Source organism: Letharia columbiana, assembly GCF_014066305.1.
Source record: "Letharia columbiana isolate WasteWater2 chromosome Unknown Sc0000000_s0, whole genome shotgun sequence".
Lineage (NCBI taxonomy): Eukaryota > Fungi > Ascomycota > Lecanoromycetes > Lecanorales > Parmeliaceae > Letharia > Letharia columbiana.
The window spans coordinates 372,820-396,330 of NW_023501036.1; the positions used below are offsets into that span (position 1 = coordinate 372,820).

General features: G+C 23.2%; 1 protein-coding gene across 1 annotated transcript; it reads right to left on the reverse strand.

Moving 5' to 3' along the window:
• Positions 1–20,548: 20,548 nt before the first annotated feature.
• Positions 20,549–22,759, reverse strand: HO173_000105 (uncharacterized protein; the record flags this gene model as incomplete). The annotated part of the gene is made up of 9 exons (XM_037302056.1): positions 20,549–20,636; positions 20,694–21,006; positions 21,151–21,282; positions 21,428–21,606; positions 21,764–22,038; positions 22,169–22,343; positions 22,435–22,487; positions 22,624–22,677; positions 22,733–22,759. The coding sequence occupies 9 exons, from the start codon at positions 22,757–22,759 to the stop codon at positions 20,549–20,551; spliced, it is 1,296 nt and encodes a 431-aa protein (XP_037170635.1).
• Positions 22,760–23,511: the final 752 nt, after the last annotated feature.

Here is a 23,511-nt window from a genome sequence, read left to right on the forward strand (position 1 = left end):
CTAATCTCGAAAAACTTTTTTTTCGAAAAGAATAAGATTCTTTAAACTCGTTAATCTCTTAATAATTATTAGAAAGAACTATAGACTAATAAGAAGAATAGATTTTCGAATTATAACTATATATAATAAAAGTTTATTAATTTTTTATTAAATTAAATTAAAGATCTAATAAATCGCGGGCTTAATATTATCTAAGTATATACGAATATTAGCTAAAGATAAAATTAAACTATACGCTAATTCGATAACTATCTTTAATCGTTAAAAATCTAAATAAATCTTTATATTAAGAATTAATAAGTATATTACTTATTTATAAAGCTTTATATAAATCTTCGCTATTAGTTAATTAATATTTAAACTATATTAATTAAATAAGATAAGCTTCTAATATTTATAATATATTTAGAGAATAATAATAGAAAGTAAGAATTTTTCTAAGAATACGAAGTAGATAATATTTTTAATCTATAAGAGAATTAATAATAAGAAAATTAAAATTCTTAACTTAAGGGATCGCAGTTATCGCGAAGATAAAACGACTTCGATTTAAGAGATAAATAACCTCGAAATTATAAGTTTAAAAATAAATCTAAAAATAATAAGTCTTATCTAAATAGTATAAAATATTAAAATTATAAAGAAAAAGAATATTATATTACTATCTATATTAAATCGAAAAAATAAAAAACGAAAAACTCTAATAATATACTAATTAATTTAATCGATAACTATAAGCTTTACGCAGTTAACTCGATAAGAAAAGAAAAATCTTTATCGAAGACTTCGTAACGACGAGAGTAAAAATAGAAGTAGTATTTATTCTATTATTAATCTATAAAGATAGAGTACTTCTAAATAATTAAGATAAATTATATATTCCCGTTAAAATTTATTTTAATAATAATATTAAGGTAAATATAATAAGCTAGTATTTTATAATTAAGTAGAATCTAATTAAGATTAATAATCTTTAATTAAAATCTATATAGATAGATGAAAAATCAATTTATTACTATAATATCTACTCGATAACTTTTTATCTATAAAATAGTTAAAAGTATATTAAGCGCTATAAATATATTTTCTACGCTATTAATAAGAAAGGTTTCTTAATAATTTTAAATCTTTCGATTTTAATTAATAAGCGAATTAAAATAGATATAGAAGATCGAATATAGCGTTTTAGCGTTAAAAAGTAATCGCTTAAGATTCTAACGCTATAATAATTCGCGGATATCTTAAAAAGATATAAGACTATTTATATATTAGTTATAGTCGAAATAATAATTATAAATAGAGAATATAAAACTAATATAATTAAAATATAGAATATTTAGATAAATAGCGTAGAGGTTATCTCTAAATTTTCTAATAAGTTAAAAGAATATAAAGATATATTTTTATCGAAAAAAGTAAGTTAATTACTATTATATAAAGATTATAATTATACTATCGAAATTATAATAAAACTATTATTTAATTTACTATATAATTTATCTAATATTAAATTAGCGACGCTAAGAATTCATTTTAATAAAGCCTTAGCGAAGGATTAAATAAGATATTTTACGAGTTTAATAGAAGCTTTAATTCTATTTATTCTAAAAAAGAATAAAGATTTATATTTTATATATTAACTATCGTAAATTAAATAAGATAATTATTAAAATTTAATATCTCTTATTCTTATATAGCGAGACGCTTAATCGTTTAAATAGTTTTAAGTAATATATTAAATTTAATTTAAAGAATACTTATTATCGTATATAAATTCGTAAAGGCGATAAGTGAAAAATAGCGTTTCGTATATATTATAAGTATTTTAAATATTTAATAATATTATTCGACTTAATTAACGTCTTAATAATCTTTTAAATCTATATTAATAGAATTTTAATTAAACTAGTTAATTAATTTTATATAATATATTTAAATAATATTCTTATCTATTTTAAAATAAAGAAAAAGTACTTAGATTATATAAAGTAAGTATTTAATTAATTTAGACGATATAGTCTTTATATAAATTTAAAGAAATATAAATTTTTCGTTATAGAAGTGAAATTTCTCGACTTTATAGTATTTATTATTAGTATTACTATAAATAAATATAGAATAATTATAATTTAAAAGTAATTAAAACTAAAAGACTATTATAACATATAAGTCTTTTTTAGAATTTATAAATTTCTATCGAAGATTTATTTATTATTATTCTTAAATTATAGATTCTTTAATAGAACTTCTTAAGGGGAGCGAAAAAGATATTAAATTAAAATTAATTCTATAGCTTAGTATCGTAAAATATACGTTTAAAAAGCTAAAGGGCGCCTTTATAATTACGCCTCTTTTTAAGTATTTTAACTCTTAGCTTTTAATTTAAATCGAAATTAACGTCTTATTATTCGCTATAGTAAGTATATTAATCTAGCTATATACAAATAGATAATAATACTTAATTACTTTTTATTTAAGAAAAATAATTAATATAAAATATAATTATAAAATATATAATTAAGAACTTCTTATAATTATTATAATATTTAAGTATTAACGCTATTATCTAAGAAGAAATTTCTATTTTATTAAAATTCTTATTAATTATAATAATTTAAAGTACTTTATAAGATAATCGATATTAAATAGCAGATAAGCTCGCTAAATAAAAAAACTTTTCTTATATAATTTCTCAATTTCGTATAAATTAAATAAGATGAATTCTACTAATATATTTTAAGACGTTTTAATTATAAAGACGAAAATAAATTAATTAATAGGCTTCTCTCTATATTATAATAGAAATTAGCTAAAATTAGAAATCTTTTAAATCTTATTCTAGCTGTTATTAAAATAGCTTATAAAGATAGTATAAACTATATATATAGAAAATATGATTTTAATAATAAGTATTTCGTTATATTAAATAATTTAAATATAAATAAGAGTTTTTTAGATATTAATTCTCGAAAAGAAGTATTTATAAAAAAATTAATATTTAAAAATTTAATAAATATCGTAATATAAGAAATCTACTTAAATATAATATATTCTTTAAGATTTAGAGAATCTTAATTTCTAATAAAAGAGAGTTTAAGTAAGATATTTATTTAATATACTTATAATATAATCGATAAGCGACTTAATTCTATTATTAAAACTACTAGTTATAAATAACTCGTTTTATATTTAATTATTAAAGTATTAATAATTAGTAAAATAATATATAATATAAATAATAAGTTTATTTATAAATTTATAAAGATACTTTAATAAGAGAACGCTCTTATTAAATAGTATAAAGTTAATAAAATAGTAAGTAAGCGAATACGAAGTGTTAATAATTAAATTTAAGATAGCTAGAGATTATTAAGATATAATAATAGATTATATATCTCTAAGAAAGGCTTAATTTAAGAAGAGCTATTAAAACGCTATTATAACGATTTTATAACTAGATATTTCGATATTAATAAGATATTTAAGCTAATAAATAGAAAATATTATTAAAATAATATTCGCGTAGATATTAAGAAGTATATTAATATATATAATATCTATTAGCGTATAAAGGTAAAACGCTATTATCTCTATTGTAAAATAGATATACTTTCTTTATTAATAAGATTATAAAAAAAAATTATAATAAACTTTATTATAAATTTTTTTCTAATAAATATAAAGATTATATTTATAACTCGATTCTTATAATAATTAATTAATATATTAAAATATTAAGACATATATTTATTAATAAGATAATTAATATTATATAATTAGAAGAGTTATTTATAAAGAAAATTATTCTTCGATATAAAGTACTAGAAGATATTATTATAAATCGAAAATCTATTTTTATAAATACGTTTTAATTAAAAGTTTATTATTAGTTATAAATAAAATGTAGACTAAGTACTATCTTTTATTTATAAACTAACGAATAAATAAAGCGATAAAATTAGACTCTAGAATATTATCTAAAAATATATTATTTAAAGCGATAAGATAATTAGATAGAGCTTCTATTAATCGTAGAATTTATATATTATTAAAGCGAGTATAAAATAATTAACTATAGTCTATTCTTCGCTATATATAAATATTAGCTAAAACTTAAGTTAGCTATTAAGAATAGCGCTATTAAGAGAGAAGTATTTATAGTAAAAGAATATATTAAAGAAATCGATATAATTTAATAAGAGCTTGCGAGATATTAATAGAGCGTATAGAAAATATAATCGAAGTCTTATAATAAGAATTATAAATTGTAAAGATTTAATCGCGATAATCTTATTATACTTTTTATAAAGAATTTAAAATAAAAGAGATTAAGTAAAAAGCTTTCTAATAAGCTAATTAATTTATTTCGTATTTAGAAATATATTAAAATATAAGCGTATCGACTATGGCTGCCGTCTATTTATTAAATCTACTTTATTTTCTATATATTATTATTAAAATTATATAAACGAAGATTAGAAGATTTAGATATTTTTAAATATTTTATTTTTAAACTAATAAAAGATAATAAAGAGTATTTAATAAAATTTATATATAAAAAGCGTATAAAAAAGAATAAGATAAAATATCTTATTCGATAAAAAGATTATTTTATAAAGTATAATAAATAGCTTAGTAAAGAAGCTATTCGATAACCATCTAGACCGAGATAATAAATTAGCGTAATTTTTCTCCGCGTCTCAATTACGCGACTTTTTTTATTCTTTATAATAACTTTACTATATTAAGTTTAATATAACTAAAATTACTACTCTATCTACTTCTAATAAGAAAGAATTAAATTAAGCTATAAAACGTTAGAAAAGAGACGCCTAGATTAATATAAGAAAGAAGAGACTCGAATAGCGTAATATTCTTCTTTAGAGTATATCTCTACTATTAGAGTATTAGCTAATAAAAATTAAGTATTATATAATTATTAATTATCTTTTAAGCGATATAGAAATTACTTTATATATCGTATTTAGTCTTATATAAATTACTACTATCTAGAATATACTTTATAAAAATATTAATTTATATACCTCTCTATAGAGTACTTTAGATTCTATCTAAAAGCCCACCGATATTCCGAAGCTGAAAATCTTCGTCGCTATTACAATCTATATGAGAATCTTTCATTTTCCTACTATTTATAATTATTAAAGAACTAATAAAATTACTTCGATAACTTCATTAATTACTAAAAATATAACTCGAAATCGCTATATTCTTCTTCGAAAATTCATTTATTACTTAGATCCTATCGAAGAGAACTTTAGAACTATTAGAATAGATAGATATAAATAGCCTATATAATATAAAAAGCTTTAATTATTTACGAGTGAGATACGAAGTAATTAAAAGAAGCTTCGTACCTTAAGTTCTTATATCGCAATTAATAAATATATAATTAAGGAGACGGGACGTATATATTATTCTATAATAGCTTTAGATAAGTTAATTAAGAAGGGATATAAGCTATTCGCAATTAGCGATAAGGGCTATCTCTATAATTATATCTAATATTCTCCTATATAGAACCTTAAGAGTAAGTTAAAAGTTAAAGATCTTGAAGACATATCAGCTATAGTATTTAAATTGACTACTAATATACTACCCCGTAACTCTATTCTCTTTATAAATAACTATTTCATCGAACTCAAGCTAGCTATAGCTCTAAAAGATAGAGGAATTACGATATATAAAATTATAAAGCTAAATCGATTAGATCTTCTAAAATTACTTATAGAGATAAAATAAGTCTTTATAAGAAATATTTGTGGGTTTTAATAATTTAAAAAAAATTTAATTGCCTGGCAAGTTATTTATTCTGCTCTTTATTTTATACGAGAGTTAATATTTTAAAAAAAAAAACAATTATTCGCTTTTTTTTGTATATAGAAGAGATAATGATTTAATACTCGAATAACTATATATTCTTTGTTATAATCGAAACTAGATGCCTCTACTTATTAGCTTTAAATAAAAATCTTTCTGATTTTAAGATAATAATCTTATTCTAGCTCTAATTACTATTATATCGATATTAAGAGAGATTAATAACTCTATCTTTAAAAAGTAGATAAACGTTCTTTTAAATTTAGTATTAGACTTTTAATAGTAAATAGTATAAGATTTAATTAACGAGTTTAGTAAGTATAGCTTATAAATACGAAAAGCGTAGAATATAAATATAAAAAAGAGCTTAAAGATTAATAATTTTAAAAAATATTTAAAAATAAAGAATTTAGCTATAGAGAGTCGAATTTCGAGTATTATAATAAAAAATAATAATAAAAGAGTTAATAAAAAGTATTAATATTTAAAGGCGATAGAGAAAAGACTATATTACTAGAAGTAATAGATATTATAATATAAGATATATATAGATAAAACGGCGGACTAATTAAATTTCTTAAAGATTCTATCGAAGTTATTATTATTAGCGCTATTATCATCGAGATTATCTCTTAAACCGCCCTTATAAATAAACTTTACTTTATCATCTATCTTATTATCTTTATTATCTTTCTTCTCTTCTTCTTTCTCTTTATTCTTCTCTTTTTTTTATCTCTACTATTATTTATCTTACTCTTATTATTATTATTCTCGAAGTTCGAGCTTAGCTTAAAAATCGCGAAAGATATATTTATTAATAGAAGATTAGCTTAAAGTATAATTAGTATAAATATAAAAAATAAGAAATAAATATAAAAAGTATAAGTATATCTAGTAAATCGTATAACGTTATATATACTTATTAGAATACTTAGAATCTTTTAAAAAATCTTCGCTTTATTAAGCGAGACCGCTTCGCTATCTAACTTCTTTTTATTCTTAAATAATTTTTAATATATTAAATTATCGTTAAAATTAAATTAAAGTATTTATAAGTAATCTTAAAGCGCGTAATAGATATAAAATTAAGAATATTATAAGTAAGAAGATAATAAATAATATAAATATATTATAAATAAATATAAATTATAACGTTAACGCTAGTAATAATATACTTATTTATAGAAATCTTTTAAGTAAATTAATAGACGCTATTAGCACATCTATTACGTATTATTTATATAAAAATTTATTATAATATAATCGTCTTAAAGGCGAGCGTAATAATAGTACTTAGTAATTATATTTTTATTATTATCGAATATAATATTATATAAACGAGTAATATATTAAAAAGCTTATCGCGTATAGTAATAATAGATATTCTTATTTAATATAAATAAGGGTTCGGCGCTATAAAGAGCGAGTATAATAAATTATAGCTATTAATATATAAGAAATATATATATAACTATAAGATCTTTTAAGAACTTACTATAGTAGCTATAACGTCTATATAATATATTAGTCCAGTATATATTTATTATATATTTATTATAGAGAGCGTAGATTATTAAGAGTAATAAAGAAATATTAATAAAATAAAAGACTTTTTAGAAGAAAAGTAAATATTATTATAATCGTATATTAATTATACGCGTTATATATTTAAATTATAATATTAACTATTACTTTATATATTATTATAATTATATTTAATTTATAAGAATATATCTAATATTATCTATAAGCGTTATATACTTTTATTATATATTTATAATATATTATATTTCCGCTAAACTATTATAAAAAACTCTTTTTCTTCTTTTTCTATAAGATTTAAAGAGTTTTAATAAGTCTTCTAATAATAATAAAATATTCTTTCTATATTTAGATTCGAGAATAAATCTTTAAAGAAAAGAAATAATTATTAGAAAAGGGGCTTATAGATTCTAAATAAGAGAACTTTAAATTATTTAGCTTATATACGTCTAATATATACTTAGCGAAGTCTTAATAAATAAGCTTAAATAAGCGATCTTCTTCGAGTTTTCTTTATTTTCTTAAGAATTAGTTTTACTACTAGAATAATTAGAATAATAATTAGAACTATAAGCGTCTCTATTCTTCTTCTTAAAATTATAATATAAAAGAATATTCTAAATTTTAAATCTTTAAATATTATAAGAATAAAATTCTATAATTATCTTTATTTATATATTTATCTTAACGCGTTAGATAAGCTTAATGAACTTTATATTTATTCTTCTCTTAAACTCTTCGTCACTCTTTTATTCTACTTTATCGCGATTCTTTTAAATATTCTAAGTCTATCTTTATCTAATTAAACTTATTAACTATTTATAAATAAATTCGTTTTTTAAGTTATTTTAAATCTCTTTATTAAGATTAAATCTATTATTACTAATTCTCTCTAATTATAAACTTATCGATTATCTCTCTATATATTATAGAGTATTAGTAATATATCTTAATAAATTTATAAATATTAAACTTATCGAAGTACTTTTTATAAACTTATTATCTTCGCTAATATAATTATTATAAATATTAACTAAGTTTTTATATAAAGTACTATTAGCTCTTTTAGTCTAATTCGATATATTAAGATCTTCTTTAAGATTAAGTCTAGCTTATTTAAACTTATTTTCTTAATACTTTATATAAAGAATTATTATTAGAGTACGAAATATTATTAATAAATAATACTTCTAAATATTATAATATCTTTTAGTTATTAAGAAATATCGCTTATATATAATAGCCTCCGCGAGAGAATAAAGAATATTATAAGCTATTCGAGTAATTATAGCGTATTTAAACTTTAATTTCTTTTATTACTTTAGAATTAAAAGGTTTACTAGATTATTAAAAGAAGCTTTATAAAGATTAAAAGTAAAATTATAATTAGAATAATAATTAGAAGACTTATTATTTCGTTTATATTATTAAAGTTAATTATATTTATTCTTATTATCTAAATTCTTAATCTCGAATTTTATTACTTAATCGAATATATTTTTATTTAATTAATTTATTCGCTTAACTCTTTGCAATTAACTACTTATATTAATATTTTAATAATTTTAAAATATTCTTTTAAGCGCTTTTTAATAGATCTTCGCTTATAACTTCTTTCTAGTATTAATCTTTTAATTTAATTTCTTTAACTTTATATTATTATAACTTAAATATAAAAGCGTAGCTTATTTATATAGATAGTCTAAATTTAATTAAGTTCGATTATAATAGATAATTAATTTCTCGCGAGCCGCCTTAAGAGCTTTAAGAAGTTCTTTTTTTTAAGAAATTCTCTTTCTTCTTAATTTTCTAAGCTTTTTATCTATATAGTTAAATAGATAATTATAGATATTAAAGACGTAGTAAATTATAGCCTTCTTTTCTCTACTTATTAATTTTATAAATTTATAAAAAAACCTAATAAGCTAAATTAAATATTAAATCTATTAGAAATTAATCGAAAATTATTTAGATATCTAGACTATAGTTTTTATTTATAATTATTTTTTATTATTTAATCTTAAGTAGATAGTTAATCTATTTTTTAAGAAGTATATAATATTAATATAAAGAAGTAGAGCGCGAATTAATATCTAATAAGTTAAATTCTAGCGAGTCTTAATATTCTAAAAGAGTTTAAAAGGGCATTTCTAATAATATTACTTTTTTTAGAAGATTAATATTTATTTAATATTAAAACGTTTTTATTTTAAAGTCGTTTAATTTATAGTATAAAAAAGATCTCTTTACGCTAATCGCTAGTATTAATATATATAGCAATTTTTTAAATTTTAATATAATTAATAATATAATAATTAGAATAATAATAAGAAATATTATATTTTTATTAGAGTTATCGATAGATTAACTATACTTATTTAAACTTAATTCTTATCTTCTTTATTATTTTAGCTTTTCTAAAATTTCTTATTTATTAAAATAACTTTAATATTATCTAGAAGTTCTTTTAAAGTTAATTAAATAACGTATATTATATAAAGAATATATTATAAATAATTTAAGAACTTAAATTCTTTAATATTAAGCGAGTTCTCTACTATAAAAATAGAAAGATAAATAATTAAATCTTCGAAGAGTATACTATTATTACTAGCGTTATTAATTATAAGTTTAAATATACGAGTTTAAATCTTATATTTTATAAGAATTAAATTAATAATACTTATAAGTTTTTAATTAGTATATTTATCTTCGATATATTCGAAGTCTATAAGAATCTCGTACTATTACTAGTTGATATTAATAAAAAGATTAGAATTATTATAAATAATTAGTAATTATAAGATAACTAATAATCTAGAGCTAGAGAGACTTTAATATTATTAATTAATAAATTCTTTAGTAATTTTACCTCTAGCTTTATAGCTTTTTTATTAATTAATTCTTTATAGTAAATATTAACTTTAATTATATATTAGAGTTAAGATAGCGTAAGAGTTATAGTATCTTAGAATTATTAGTAATTATAAATAGAATATTAATATTTATAATCTAGCGACGAAATTATTTTAAAAAGTCTTCGCGTGTAAGCTTTCGACCTTCTAGTATTATAAGAGAATTTTAATATTATCTTTTCTAAAGTAAATAATAAATTAAATATTCTATTTATTATTCTATTTATTAATAATTTATATTATTTAATTTAAAAATATATTTAATTTTTATAATTATTAACTAGGTTCGTTTATTATAAACTACTTAAATTAGATTTCTTAATATATTTTTTAGACTTAAGATATACTATTATATTACTTATTTTATAATCTATAAATAGATAAACTAGAATCTTATCGCAGTAATAATAAATAATATATAATTTTCTAAAACTAATAAGCGTATATTCGTTAAATTATATTTACTTCTAGAATTTTCTAATTTCTAAGCCCTAATAAATAAGTTAATAATCGCTACTAGATTTAAACTAATTCTATATAATTTATACTATCTTTATTTATTACTATATTTATTATTTTTTATTATTAATATTAAAAAGAAAGTAAGATTTATTACTATCTTTATATTAAAATATACTTATCGATATCTTATACTAAGTATTATTAATTAAGAAAGTTAAGTTTATATTAGATAAAGATTTAATTAATATTATAAAATTAAGATATTTAAAGAGAAATTAAAAGAGATACGTAAATAAATAAAATATTAGAAATAAAATAAGATTAATATTTAATATATAAATTCTACTTTCTTACTATAATAGAAACTCACACCGCTTTAATAATATATTACTATATTATTTCTAATATTTTAAATTAGAGATTAATTCTTTCTAATTAGCGTTATAATTAGCGGCTATATATTTAAGAGTATATAATAATATTAATATAGAATTAATATTTAATTTAATTAATTTAAAACTCTAATTAGCTTAGCTATTAACGCTTCTCTACTTAATATAATATATACTTTATTTATTTTAATACTAGTACTCATTTACTATTATACTATTTTAATTATTAAAATTAAAAATTATATTTATTTAATTAATATTCTAATCGCTAGTTATATTAATAAGAGAATATATTAATATCTTAAAATTATTAAATTTATTTTATTAGATATCGATATAAAATTAAAATCTAGCTTAAGCGCTTTAATAATTTAATTAGCTAAACTAGTTATTATCTAAATCTTCTATATATAGAGATTAAATCTTTTATCGCGCTAAGACTATTTTTAAATATCGATATCTTTCTTATTAATATAATTTTCTTTTATTCGAGTAATATTATAATATCTTTTACTTAGATATTAAAATATTAAAGTATCGTATTCTTCGCTTTTAATTAAACGATATCGTTTTTAAATTAATATCTTTAATCTTATAAAAATAATAACTAGTTTATTATAGACGAAGGCGAAAAAGAAATAATATCTTTTTTTATCTTTATAATAGAAGGAGAGAAGAAAATAAATAAATTAATTATAAGCTATATACGACTTAATATCTAAGAATAACGAATTAATAAAGTTATAATATTAAAATAAAGAGCTCTTCTTATAATTAATAAACGTGAGATTAAATAGAAATTAGTTAAATTAATAAGATTATCTTTAATAGATATATCGCGTATATAAAGAATATCGGAATATATGAAATATATATAAAATATAAGAGGGGGCGTATATATATAGCTGTGGATATCTAAAGTATATTTGAAATATAGGAAAAAGCGCTTATATATAACTCTACAATATATATTAGCAAAAAAAAAAATTAATCTTTTTTTCTAGTTAGCTTTCTAATTAATATTTAAACTTAATCTATCTTTAAATAATATTTTATTCTAATAAGATTTTAGTTATATAATATTAATTAGCTCGATAATAAATATTTAATATTATTCTTTTCTAATCTATCTTTTTTCTTAAAAATTCTTTTTATTATTATAGTATTTATATTATAATACACTCGTTTATTACGATACTATCTATATCTAAAGAAAATAAAATTATTTTCTCTATATCCTATAGTTAAACTAGATTAATAATATTATTTCTATAAAGTAAGTATACGCCTAATAGCGCTATATCTCTTAATATAATAATTAATTATAATATTAATTATAATTCGTTAATATATAGTATTATTATTTATTAAGACTATTAATTCGATAATCGCGAAAGTTTAGAAAATTATTAATGATTTATTAACTGCTAATTTAGATTTATCTAAATTATCGAAGCGAAATAAAGATAAAACTTCGTAAAGGTGAAGATTAGGAGATTATACGCGAAGTTTGAAAAGTATAATTATAAATAAGAAAAGTGCGTAGTTATATCGATTACGTATATCTAAACTAGATAGTAAATTAATTATATACGCTAATTATATTATTACTAATTAGACTTTAAAGTCTATACGTTAAAGAAAATCCGCGGATTATAGAGATTAACGAATTTAATTATTTTTTAAATTATATTCGCTCGAGTAATAAAGGAGATCTTAACTTATATAGCTCTAAATTTAATTAATTCGCTTCGAATTTAATTCTCTATATTAGATATACTTTAAGAAGCTATAAAGATAAAATTAGTGAGCGATTTTAATAATATAACTTACTCTTTAGTAATTATAAATAAAGAAAATTATTAACTAATATCTAGCGGCTTAATTATATATATTTTATATAAAAAGAATTACTTTATAATCGAAAGATATATAGCTTTTTAAATAATTACGATAAGATATAAGCTTATAAATAATAATATAGTATTATTAAAATCTAGATATAGTTTTTATAAAAAGAAAATATATAATAAATAAAAGGAAAACTATTCTAAGTTAAGAATAAGATATTCTAATTATCTTTTTATTTATTACGCTTAATTAATAATATTTAGCTATTATACTTAATCTAATAACTTTATATATTTTATATTTATAAAATAAAACTTTTTAAATTAATTTAAACATAGATATATGTCTGTAAAAATATTATTGCTTTAATAAAAGAGGTTTTTTATTCTAGAATCTATACTAAATTAGAGGTTATATCCCTACGCTCGATAGTTTTAGTTTTTATAGTTATTACTAGTATCGCGATCAAATTTATATAGTAATAATACGCTTTTCTTATTAGCGAGTATTTCTATATTCGATAGCTTTAGTTTCTATAATTATTATTAATATTATAATTAAATTCGTATAGTAATAGTACGTCTTTCTTATTAGCGGGTATTCTTATATTCGATAACTTTAATTTCTATAGTTATTATTAATATCGCGACTAAATTCGTATAGTAATAGTATATCTTTCTTATTAATAGATATTTCTACGTCTAATAGCTTTAGTTTCTATAGTTACTATTAGTATCGCGATCAAATTTATATAGTAATAGTACGTCTTTCTTATTAGCGAATATCTCTATATTTAATAGCTTTAGTTTTTATAATTATTATTAATATCGCAATCAAATTCGCATAGCAATAGTATACCTTTCTTATTAGCGAGTATTTCTACGTTCGATAACTTTAGTTTCTATAGTTATTACTAATATCGCGATCAAATTCGTATAATAATAGTATATCTTTCTTATTAATAAGTATATTAATAATCGTAAATAGCTAAAATATGATAGAAAATAGTAGGTAATTCTTAGTAACATCCGGTCTTAAATCTATAGCTTCTTTATCTTATCTAGAAGTAAAGATATTTATATCTAAAATTTAAAGTAAGTAAGTTTTAATATATAATTATGAAATATCTAGATATAAATCTTCTAATACTTCTCGCTAAATATTTAACGCTTAAAAGAAGAATATTAATCTCTAATTACGCTTATATAATTCGTTTAAAAGAAGCTATATATTAATAAAAAGTCTTAGCTTATATTAATTTTAATTATAAAGATAATTATAATTATAATCTTAAACGTAATTAGATATTTAAATTATAAGACTTATTACTAGCTAATAAATAAAAAATTAGATTTTATTAATTATTCTATTAAATATCTTATTTATTATAAGAATATAGAATTTTCTTTTAAAAGCGAATCTTTAAAGACGATAGTCGAATAATATAATATATATATAATATAAAATCTTACAAACTACGCGCTAAAAGGGAAGCTTTAAAATTATAAGATTAATTAAAATTTAATAGCGATAAATCTCGCGTAAAGCTTAAGCTATAGCTCGCGTTAATAATATATAATAAGAATAATAATAGCTAGAAGAATATACTATCTAGTTTCTATTAATACTTTAATATTATTAAAGTAGAAACGATATCTATTAAAGCGATAACGATATGTATTAAAGTAATAACGATATTTATTAAAGTAGCGACGATATCTAATAAACGCTTTATTATAATACTTTTAAATAACTTATTATTACGCGTAATTTAAAATAATATTAGCTTTTTCGAGAAGCTATTAATAATAAATTAAATATATATAAATTAAGCTCTTCGCGCGGTTATATATTAATCTAAAGTTATTAATAAATAAAGAATAAATATATAATTTAACGTTTATATTATTTTTTAAGTATTATTATAATAATATTAGATTATTTAAATAGAAGTCTAAGATATAAAAAGATAGTCTTATAAGAAGAAGAGTTAATATAAAAAATAAAGTTTTAGAGAGAAGAAAAAGTTTATATATTTATCGCGTATATTAAATATTTAGATTATTTTATATTATCTAGCTTAATTTAAGTATTAATAAATAACACGCTTTCTCTTTAATTTTAAAGATTTAAACTTAAGCGAATTATATTTATTAAGCGCTATTATCTAATATAATCTTAGCTATTTCTATAATATTTATAGTTATCGTTATAGCCCATATAGATTAAAAGATAAAATATCTAAAAGAGCGAGTTAATAAATAATTATTCTTATCTAACTTAATTAAAATAAAACTATTATAACTTATTAAAATTTTCGCGTATTTCATTTTTATTTTCTTTTCTTTATATAAATAATTATTCTTTTAATTTAAACTCTATAATTAAAATAGTATATAGTATATATTCTCTATATTTCTAACTTCGATACTTAATAGAATTAATGCACTTTTTAATAAAATAAATATTAATTAAAATTAAGTATAGCTTAGTATCTATAAATATTCGTATAAACCTTTTAATTTCTTTATATATATCTATTAATTTATCTTTTTATAGCGATTAAAGTAGAAGATATTAAGTTTAATAATTTATTATAATAGATATTAAATATTAATAATAATAATAATATTAAAAAGTCTTAATATAAATTAATTAGACGACGATTAGATCTTTAATTAAAATAAAAAATAAAGAATAAGCTTAATAAAAATAAAAATATTAAGAAATCGCGATAGCGAATAAATATATTTACGTTTAAGAAGAAACTAATTAAGAAAATAAAGAAAGTTAATATATTAGCTATTAACTACGCTATAGTCTATAATAAGTATAAAGCTAGATATATTAATATATCGTAATTAAAATAGAAGTAAGCTTTTAAGGAGATTAGATAAAATATAATAGATAAGCGATAAGTAGTTTCTAATTCTAGTTATTATTCTAGTAGACTTACGTTTTAATAATATTATATAAGAAAAATACGCGAGTATAATTTAGAGGAAGTCTAGAGTTTCGCTTATTACGCGAATTATCATATATATAAATAAAGATAAAAGCTCGAATTAAAAGAAAATAAATAATATCGAAGCTGAATAGAATATAAGTATTAAGAATAATTCTATTATACGCGTTAATAATTAAATAGATTTTATCTTTTAAGCTACTCGAAAGCGCGATATAGAATTTAACGATAAGCTCTATTATAGCTTAAATATAATAGTATTAACGCGTTAATTAATAAGTATTAAGCTATTATAGAAATCTTAAAATATTAAATATAATTATATCTAGAAGATAAAATTATAAATCTTTATTAGTACGTAATTAATTTAATATATAGTAATAAAAAGTTTACTACGAAAGCTACGCTATTTAAGTTAATACTTTAATCTTAATTATTATTCTTATTATTATATAAGTAATATAAAGCTATCTTTTATTCGAGTATATCTAATTCTTAATTCTAATTATTATTATAGATATCGTTAATCCATTCTAGAATCATTAAATATACTTTTATATACTTTCTATATCTCACCTTTTTTTAATTAGATAGCGATTAAACTCTAAATTAAAATAAATATTTAGAAGAGAAAAGTTTGTAAGTGCTTAATTATATAATTTTATTTCTTTTATACTTTTTATAATTACTTAAATAATCGATAATATATAATTATATCTTATAGTTATATATATAATAATTAATTAATAAGTTAGCTAAATTATATAAAGGTAAGTTTACTTTTATTTTTAATCTAAACGATTTAGCTAAGATAATTATAAGATTTAAATTCTTTTTTTATAATATAACTCGCTTTTTATATATCGTATAAAGATAAATATCTATTTAAATAGAGATTATTAGAGTTAATTATAAAGTATAGTAATAAAAGATTTACTCTTAAACTAACGAATTAGAAAGATTTTTATTATCTTATATAATATTTTAAAAGCGAATCTTTAAATACGATAGCGCTTTAATAGATCTTAATTAAGTATAATTTAACGAATTAAACGCTAAAAGAAGAGCTTCGAAATTATAAAATTAATCGATTTTTAATAACGATAAATCTCGCGTAAAGCTTAAGTTATAGTTTACGTTAATTATATATAATAAGTATAACGATAATTAGAAAAATATACTATCTAATTTCTATTAACGTTTTAATATTATTAAAATAGAGATAATATTTATTAAAGTAAGAATAATATCTATTAAAGTGGCGGTAATAGCGATTAAAGCGATAATAATATCTAATAAAGACTTTACTCTAACGCTACATCTAGTACTCTAGAATAGTATTAACTTTTTTTAAAGAGCTATTAATAATAGATTAAGTATATATAAGTTAAGCTCTTCGCGCGATTTATCTATATATTAGCTTAAAGTTATTAAAAGATAAAGAATAAATATATAATTTAATAACTACGTTATACTTTTAATATAATTATAATAATATTAGATTATTTAAATAGAAGTTTAATATATAAAGAAGATAGTCTAATAATAAGAAGGATTAATATAAAAAGAAAGTCTTAGAGAGAAAGAAGAGGGGAAGAAAAGCTTAGATATCTATCGCGTATACTAAATTTTTAGATTACTTTATATTATCTAGCTTAAATTAAATATTAATAAAGCGCTTTCTCTTTAATTTTAAAGATTTAAACTTAAGCGAATTATATTTATTAAGTATTATTATCTAATATAATCTTAGCTACTTTTATAATAATTATAATTATTATTATAATTTATATAGATTAAAAGATAAAAGATCTAAGAGAGCGAGTTAATAAGCGATTATCTTTATTTAATTTAACTAACGTTAAATTACTATAACTTATTAAAATTTTCATATATTTTATTCTTATTTTCTTATTTTTAAGTCTTACTATTTTTATAGAAATAATTATTCTTTAAGTTAAACTCTATAATAATATATCTATAATAGCGCGCGATATGTATTCTCTTTATTTCTAATATCGATATTTACTAGAATTAACGTACTTTTTAATAAAACGAGCTTCGATTAAAGTTAAGAATAATTTAATATTTATAAATATTCGTATAAGCCCTTTAATTCTTTTATATATATCTATTAATTTATTTTTTTATAATAATTAAAGTAAAAGAGATTAAGTCTAATAATTTATTATAACGAGTATTAAATATTAATAACGATAATAATATTAAAGAGTTTTAATATAGATTAATTAAATAATAATTAGACTCTTAGCTAAAATAAAAAGCGAAGAATAAGCTTAGTTAAAATAAAAATATTAAAAGATCGCGATAGCGAATAAATACGTTTATATTTAAGAAGAAATTAATTAAAAAAGTAAAGAAAGCCGATATCTTAGTTATTAATTATACTATAATTATTAAAAAGTATAAAGTTAAATATATCGATATATCGTTATTATAATAGAAGTAAGCTTTTAAATAGATTAGATAAGATATAATAGATAAGTAATAAGTAATTTCTAGTTCTAGTTATCGTTCTAATAAATTTATATTTTAATAATATTATATAAAAAAAAGCACGCGAGCGTAATTATAAAGAAGTCTAGAGTTTCATTTATTATATAAATTATTATATATATAAATAAAGATAAAAGCTTAAATTAAAAGAAAATAAATAATATTAAAGCTAAATAAGATATAAATATTAAGAATAATCTTACTATACGCGCTAATAATTAAATAGATTTTATCTTTTAAACTATTTAAGAGTATAATATAGAATTTAATAATAAGTGCTATTATAGTTTAAATATAATAATATTAACGCGCTAGCTAATAAATATTGAGCTATTATAAAAATTTTAAAATATTAAATATAATTACGTTTAAAAGATAAAATTATAGATTTTTATTTATATATAATTAATCTAATATATAATAATAAAAAGTCTACTATAAAAGCTACGCTATTTAAGTTAATATTTTAATCTTAATTATTATTATCGCTATTATATAAGTAGTATAAAGCTATCTCTTATTTAAGTATATTTAATTCTTAATTCTAATTATTATTATAGATATTACTAATCTATTCTAGAATTATTAAATATACTTTTATATACTTTCTATATTTAATCTTTTTTTTTATATATCGCGAGAAGATAGCTTAAAGGAATATAACTTATCATATTAAGCTGCGATACTTTTAAGAGAATACTAAGAAATATATTAATTTTCCTAGGTTAACAATTTAGTAGAAAGACTATAATTATAATACGTATAATTTTATATTAGATAGCGATATCGAAAATATATAATAGATATATAAAATTATTATCGACGGCTTTAATTACGAAGTATCGGCGGATTTCGCGCGATTAATATTAAAGAAAGATAAGCTTTTCTTATTACTAGTAGATATAGCTCGCTTTCTTTTATATATAAAGCTGCATGAGCAAAGCTGTCCTGCCAGTCCGATCAGATGTGCTGGAAAGAATTAGTCCAGTCCTACTGAAATTGGTATACGCAAGGATAGGTGACCGAATTTACTGTGGCTTCCGAGTACGGTTCGGTGGCGCAGGGTTGGCTTGGGCGAATGTAGACACTGTGAAACGCCAAATTGAAGTCTCCAGAGAATATCGATTTTGGCTTCGCTAGGGACATCCTAATGGTGTGTTAAAATAGGTCTTCTTCTCTGTGTAGATGCTACGGTTTCTCCACTTCTCCCCTCTATGGCTTTAGATTTCGGTGATTTAAATCCAATCCCAACCAAATGCCAGAAACCCCTAGCCATCTTCCCCGAAACTACCATAGTAGCGCTAGTCTGGAGGATTTGCTAGCTTCCATCAGCACAATACCCTCATGAGTCCGCGATAGCTTAACCCATCTCACATGATCATCTATTCCATCCCCTGTAGATGGAACTCCCCACACCGCAAATAAAGGCCAGCAAGAGCAAGGTCAATGCGAGAAAGCTTCCAAGGATAACAGCCGCGATGTCCCCGGGGCCAAGACCGTGCTGGGAGGGGCAGTGAGGCCGAGTGATGGCGGGGTTTAGGGTACTACTGACGGCGAGGAAGGTGGCGTTGATGACGGGCATTTTGTATCTGGTGGGTGGAGACTTTGGGTGTGGAATGGAGGTGAGGTGGGAATGATGTAGTCTGTAGAGAAAGAGGATGTACGAGAATGTAAAAGATTACTAGAGATGGTGGTAGTCGTGTTGAGGCTGTGGAGAAGCTAGCTTGTTCCGGCAGCGGTTGCGTTTCAAGAGCGGCTGCAAATTGTTCAGGAGTGAAATATCGGTAAATAATCAAGCCTGAATATTCCACGCACTTCCATGTATCTCCAAAGGCCAAGTCAGATTGATGGCACGTGGTTCTTGTGACGCAGATGGAACCAAGTGTCGCTCGCAACTTGTCAAGACTGATGGAGGGGAGAACGCTGACAGGGCAGAGTTACACAACGCTACTACCATCGAGTGGTAGCCAATTGGCCAATCCGTTCAAACGATTGGATTGAGCTACTTACTTGTCGGTGTTGAAAGCCGATCTGTGGTATCTATTGATTCAAGAACAACTTGTTCAGCTACTGTTCGCCCGGGCAAAGTCCGACAGATATTCGGCCAGCTTCTGCACGTTGGCCATTGGTACCGCGTTGTAATTGCTCGCCCTGGGCCATAAATCAGCTTCATCGCCACCAGTGCAAAGTCAAACGTTAGCGACGTACCTAATCCCGCCAACGCTTCGATGGCCTTTCAACCCCTGCAGCATACGAGTTTCCGCCCCTTCCAGGAACTCCTCCTCGGTGGCGGCATCTTTGACCCGGAAGCAGATGTTCATTCTGCTCCTTACACTCTTGTGATTTACAGGCTGGTAGACTTCCGGGTTCGCATCTAGAACACGGTAGATGGTCTCTGCTTTCGCGTTTGATACAGCTTCTTGGCCGGCAACTTTCGAGTCCCCGTATGAGGCGAGTAGCCTACGCATTACCTCACCAGCGATCCATATGGAGAAGATGGGCATCGTGTTGTATAAAGAATCTGTATGCACATTTGGAGTCAGCATTTCTACTTCTGGGTAGGCATCGGAATCGTAAGAGAATGAGAAGAGTCTTTGTCCCCAAACATCTTTTACGACTCAAGGCGCTGTATCGATTGGATAGATTGAGTCCGAAATTCACGTACTGTTCTTACTGATAACAGACCAGTTCAGGATTGTGGGTGGGGACCATACTCCGACCTTGTGCAAGAATGAAGGCGAGGGCATTGTGGTTAACAAGTCTTTCCGGACAATTGCCAGGGTCAAATCCGTTATGCCTAGAGCAAGACTTCATTGTCAGTATCACCTATCTAAGGGCGCATATTGAGATTTGACAGATTACTTGAGACTTGGAAAACCCAATGTCTGTCTTAGGACTCAGGATGAATCCAAAAAGGAAGTACAATTCTCCAAAGTACATACCTATGTTCTTCTGCGCACCGCAAAATACGAGTGCAAATCTACTTATGTCGACTTGACGGCTGAGAAAGTTAGAGCTCATGTCAGCGACCACGAGTCTCTCGTCTTCTCCTGCCTGCGGCTGCAATGACTTGGGAAAGCTAGGAAATTCGACTCCGTCAACGGTCTCGTTGTCGCAGTAACTACAGCAGTTCTGATTCAGCATTTCCTTTTCTTAATAGGATTCAGGAGTCTGAAGACATGTTCGAGGAGCAAAACATGTTTCACAACTCCTCAAGAATTGTTTTCAGACTCGATGAAAGGTAGGAAAAGGGAGAAGGCAACCCAGAAAGTGCTTACTACACGAAGGCACTACCGCACCCTGCATTGGCATCGGCTGGTGTTAAACTCCAGGTGTCTTCAGGCGGTATGGTCCCAAATTTGCCCCCATTCGCCTCGCGTGCATCGAGGGCGACATTCACGAAATTTCGGCCCAGTGGTTCCAGGAGCTGAGCAGCCTCTTGGGACGCTTTTAACGACCATGATCCAGTCACTAAGTAGTCCAAGCGCAGTGAGTAATTCAATTCTTCCTTGACTCTGAGCAGAATGGCTTCGTCGTTGTCTCCAAATTCTTTCTAAAATCATCCCATCAGCAATTACTCTTTTTGGGAGGCATTTGGAGTCTATCTGGAAAGGGAGTCCAGAAGCATGTCTTGGGGCTCCCAAGGACGACCAGAGAAGGGGTTTGGGGCTGGAGAAGTCTACCTGGGCTCGCCTTCTCCTCTTCTCAACCCACACGGCTACCATGTTGAATACCACAGCGCTGAATTCACCAGACCCTCCTCCATGGAGGAATAGGATCTCATAATTGTCTGGAATATTTAGCAACGATATCAATGCCTTTTTGGTCTCGTCCAGAATCCTCGTTGCGGTAGATGAACTATGCAATTTATGAAGTCAGTACTTCTCTCCGAGAAAATAACCCGACTGATGAGACAGTCCGATTAGGCATAAGGTAGTTTTTGGCATACCGATGAGAAATCTCAGCAAGTCCAAGTCCCGAGTTCTCGTAGTTAACGAATGCCTGGAAATTGGTGTCACGATTATTCATATAAAGAGGTCCACCAAGCCTTAGACATTTCTACAAAATAAAGATTCCCATTACATATCTCAGGACTGAAAATTTGATCTAGAGAAACATGGACTCCGAAGATACTTACTGCGGCGCCTTTCTCAAGGACAGGAGTGGGAAGCGGGGCCGGTCCGGCTCCAAACTTCAGGTTTTCAGTCAGGATAGCATTCTTGTTCGTCTTCAAGGAGTCCTCATACATAAGCAACGTCTGTTCTTGCGGGCATTTTGCTGTAATCCAATGGAGAAAAGATCTTCGACGTGATCTGATCGCTCAACCCAATTCAACGATATTACCAAAACATTACATTGGCGGATCTTCAGTATGCGAGGGACAGCTTTGCTTTATACCTAGCTGAGATTTGTGATCTTTCGCACCTTAAGATTGAAACGTTTCGCAAGAGTCATGGCCGAGGATCGGATGTTGGAGGCAAAGGCGGAAAAGTTCCGATTTCGGCCCGTCATTTATGCCGCGATTTTGTAATAACTGTCGTCTACTAACTTATTGGATTTGAATATGAGCTAGTGGGTATAAGTTTTTCCTGGTTTTTGTCTGACTTGGCGTTAATAATAGCCCTTCCGCGATGTTTTTGAAGGATCCTCTGGCCAGCGGCCACTCTTTCATTTTTGACCTAAGCCGTAGCTGCGGTACCTGTTTGTGTATCCGGCGTATCGATGGGCGGAACCTTGCTATCTTGGTGACACCGTTCCCTCGTACAGATGCTTAAAGGGTGCCGCAGCCTCCACCTGCTGTTTAGACTTTTAACCGCGTAGTTGTTTTAGATTTTGAAGGATTTTTGAAGAATAAAATTGATGTTAGTGGTTGTGAAAGATTTGCGGTATTAGGGAATGATATTACAATTTGGATTACTTGAATAGTTGAAATACTACAATATAAAAAATATTTTAAGAGTGGAAGTATTTTTTATCTTATTTTTGATTTCGGCCCGTCATTTATGCCGCGATTTTTTCTTCTGCA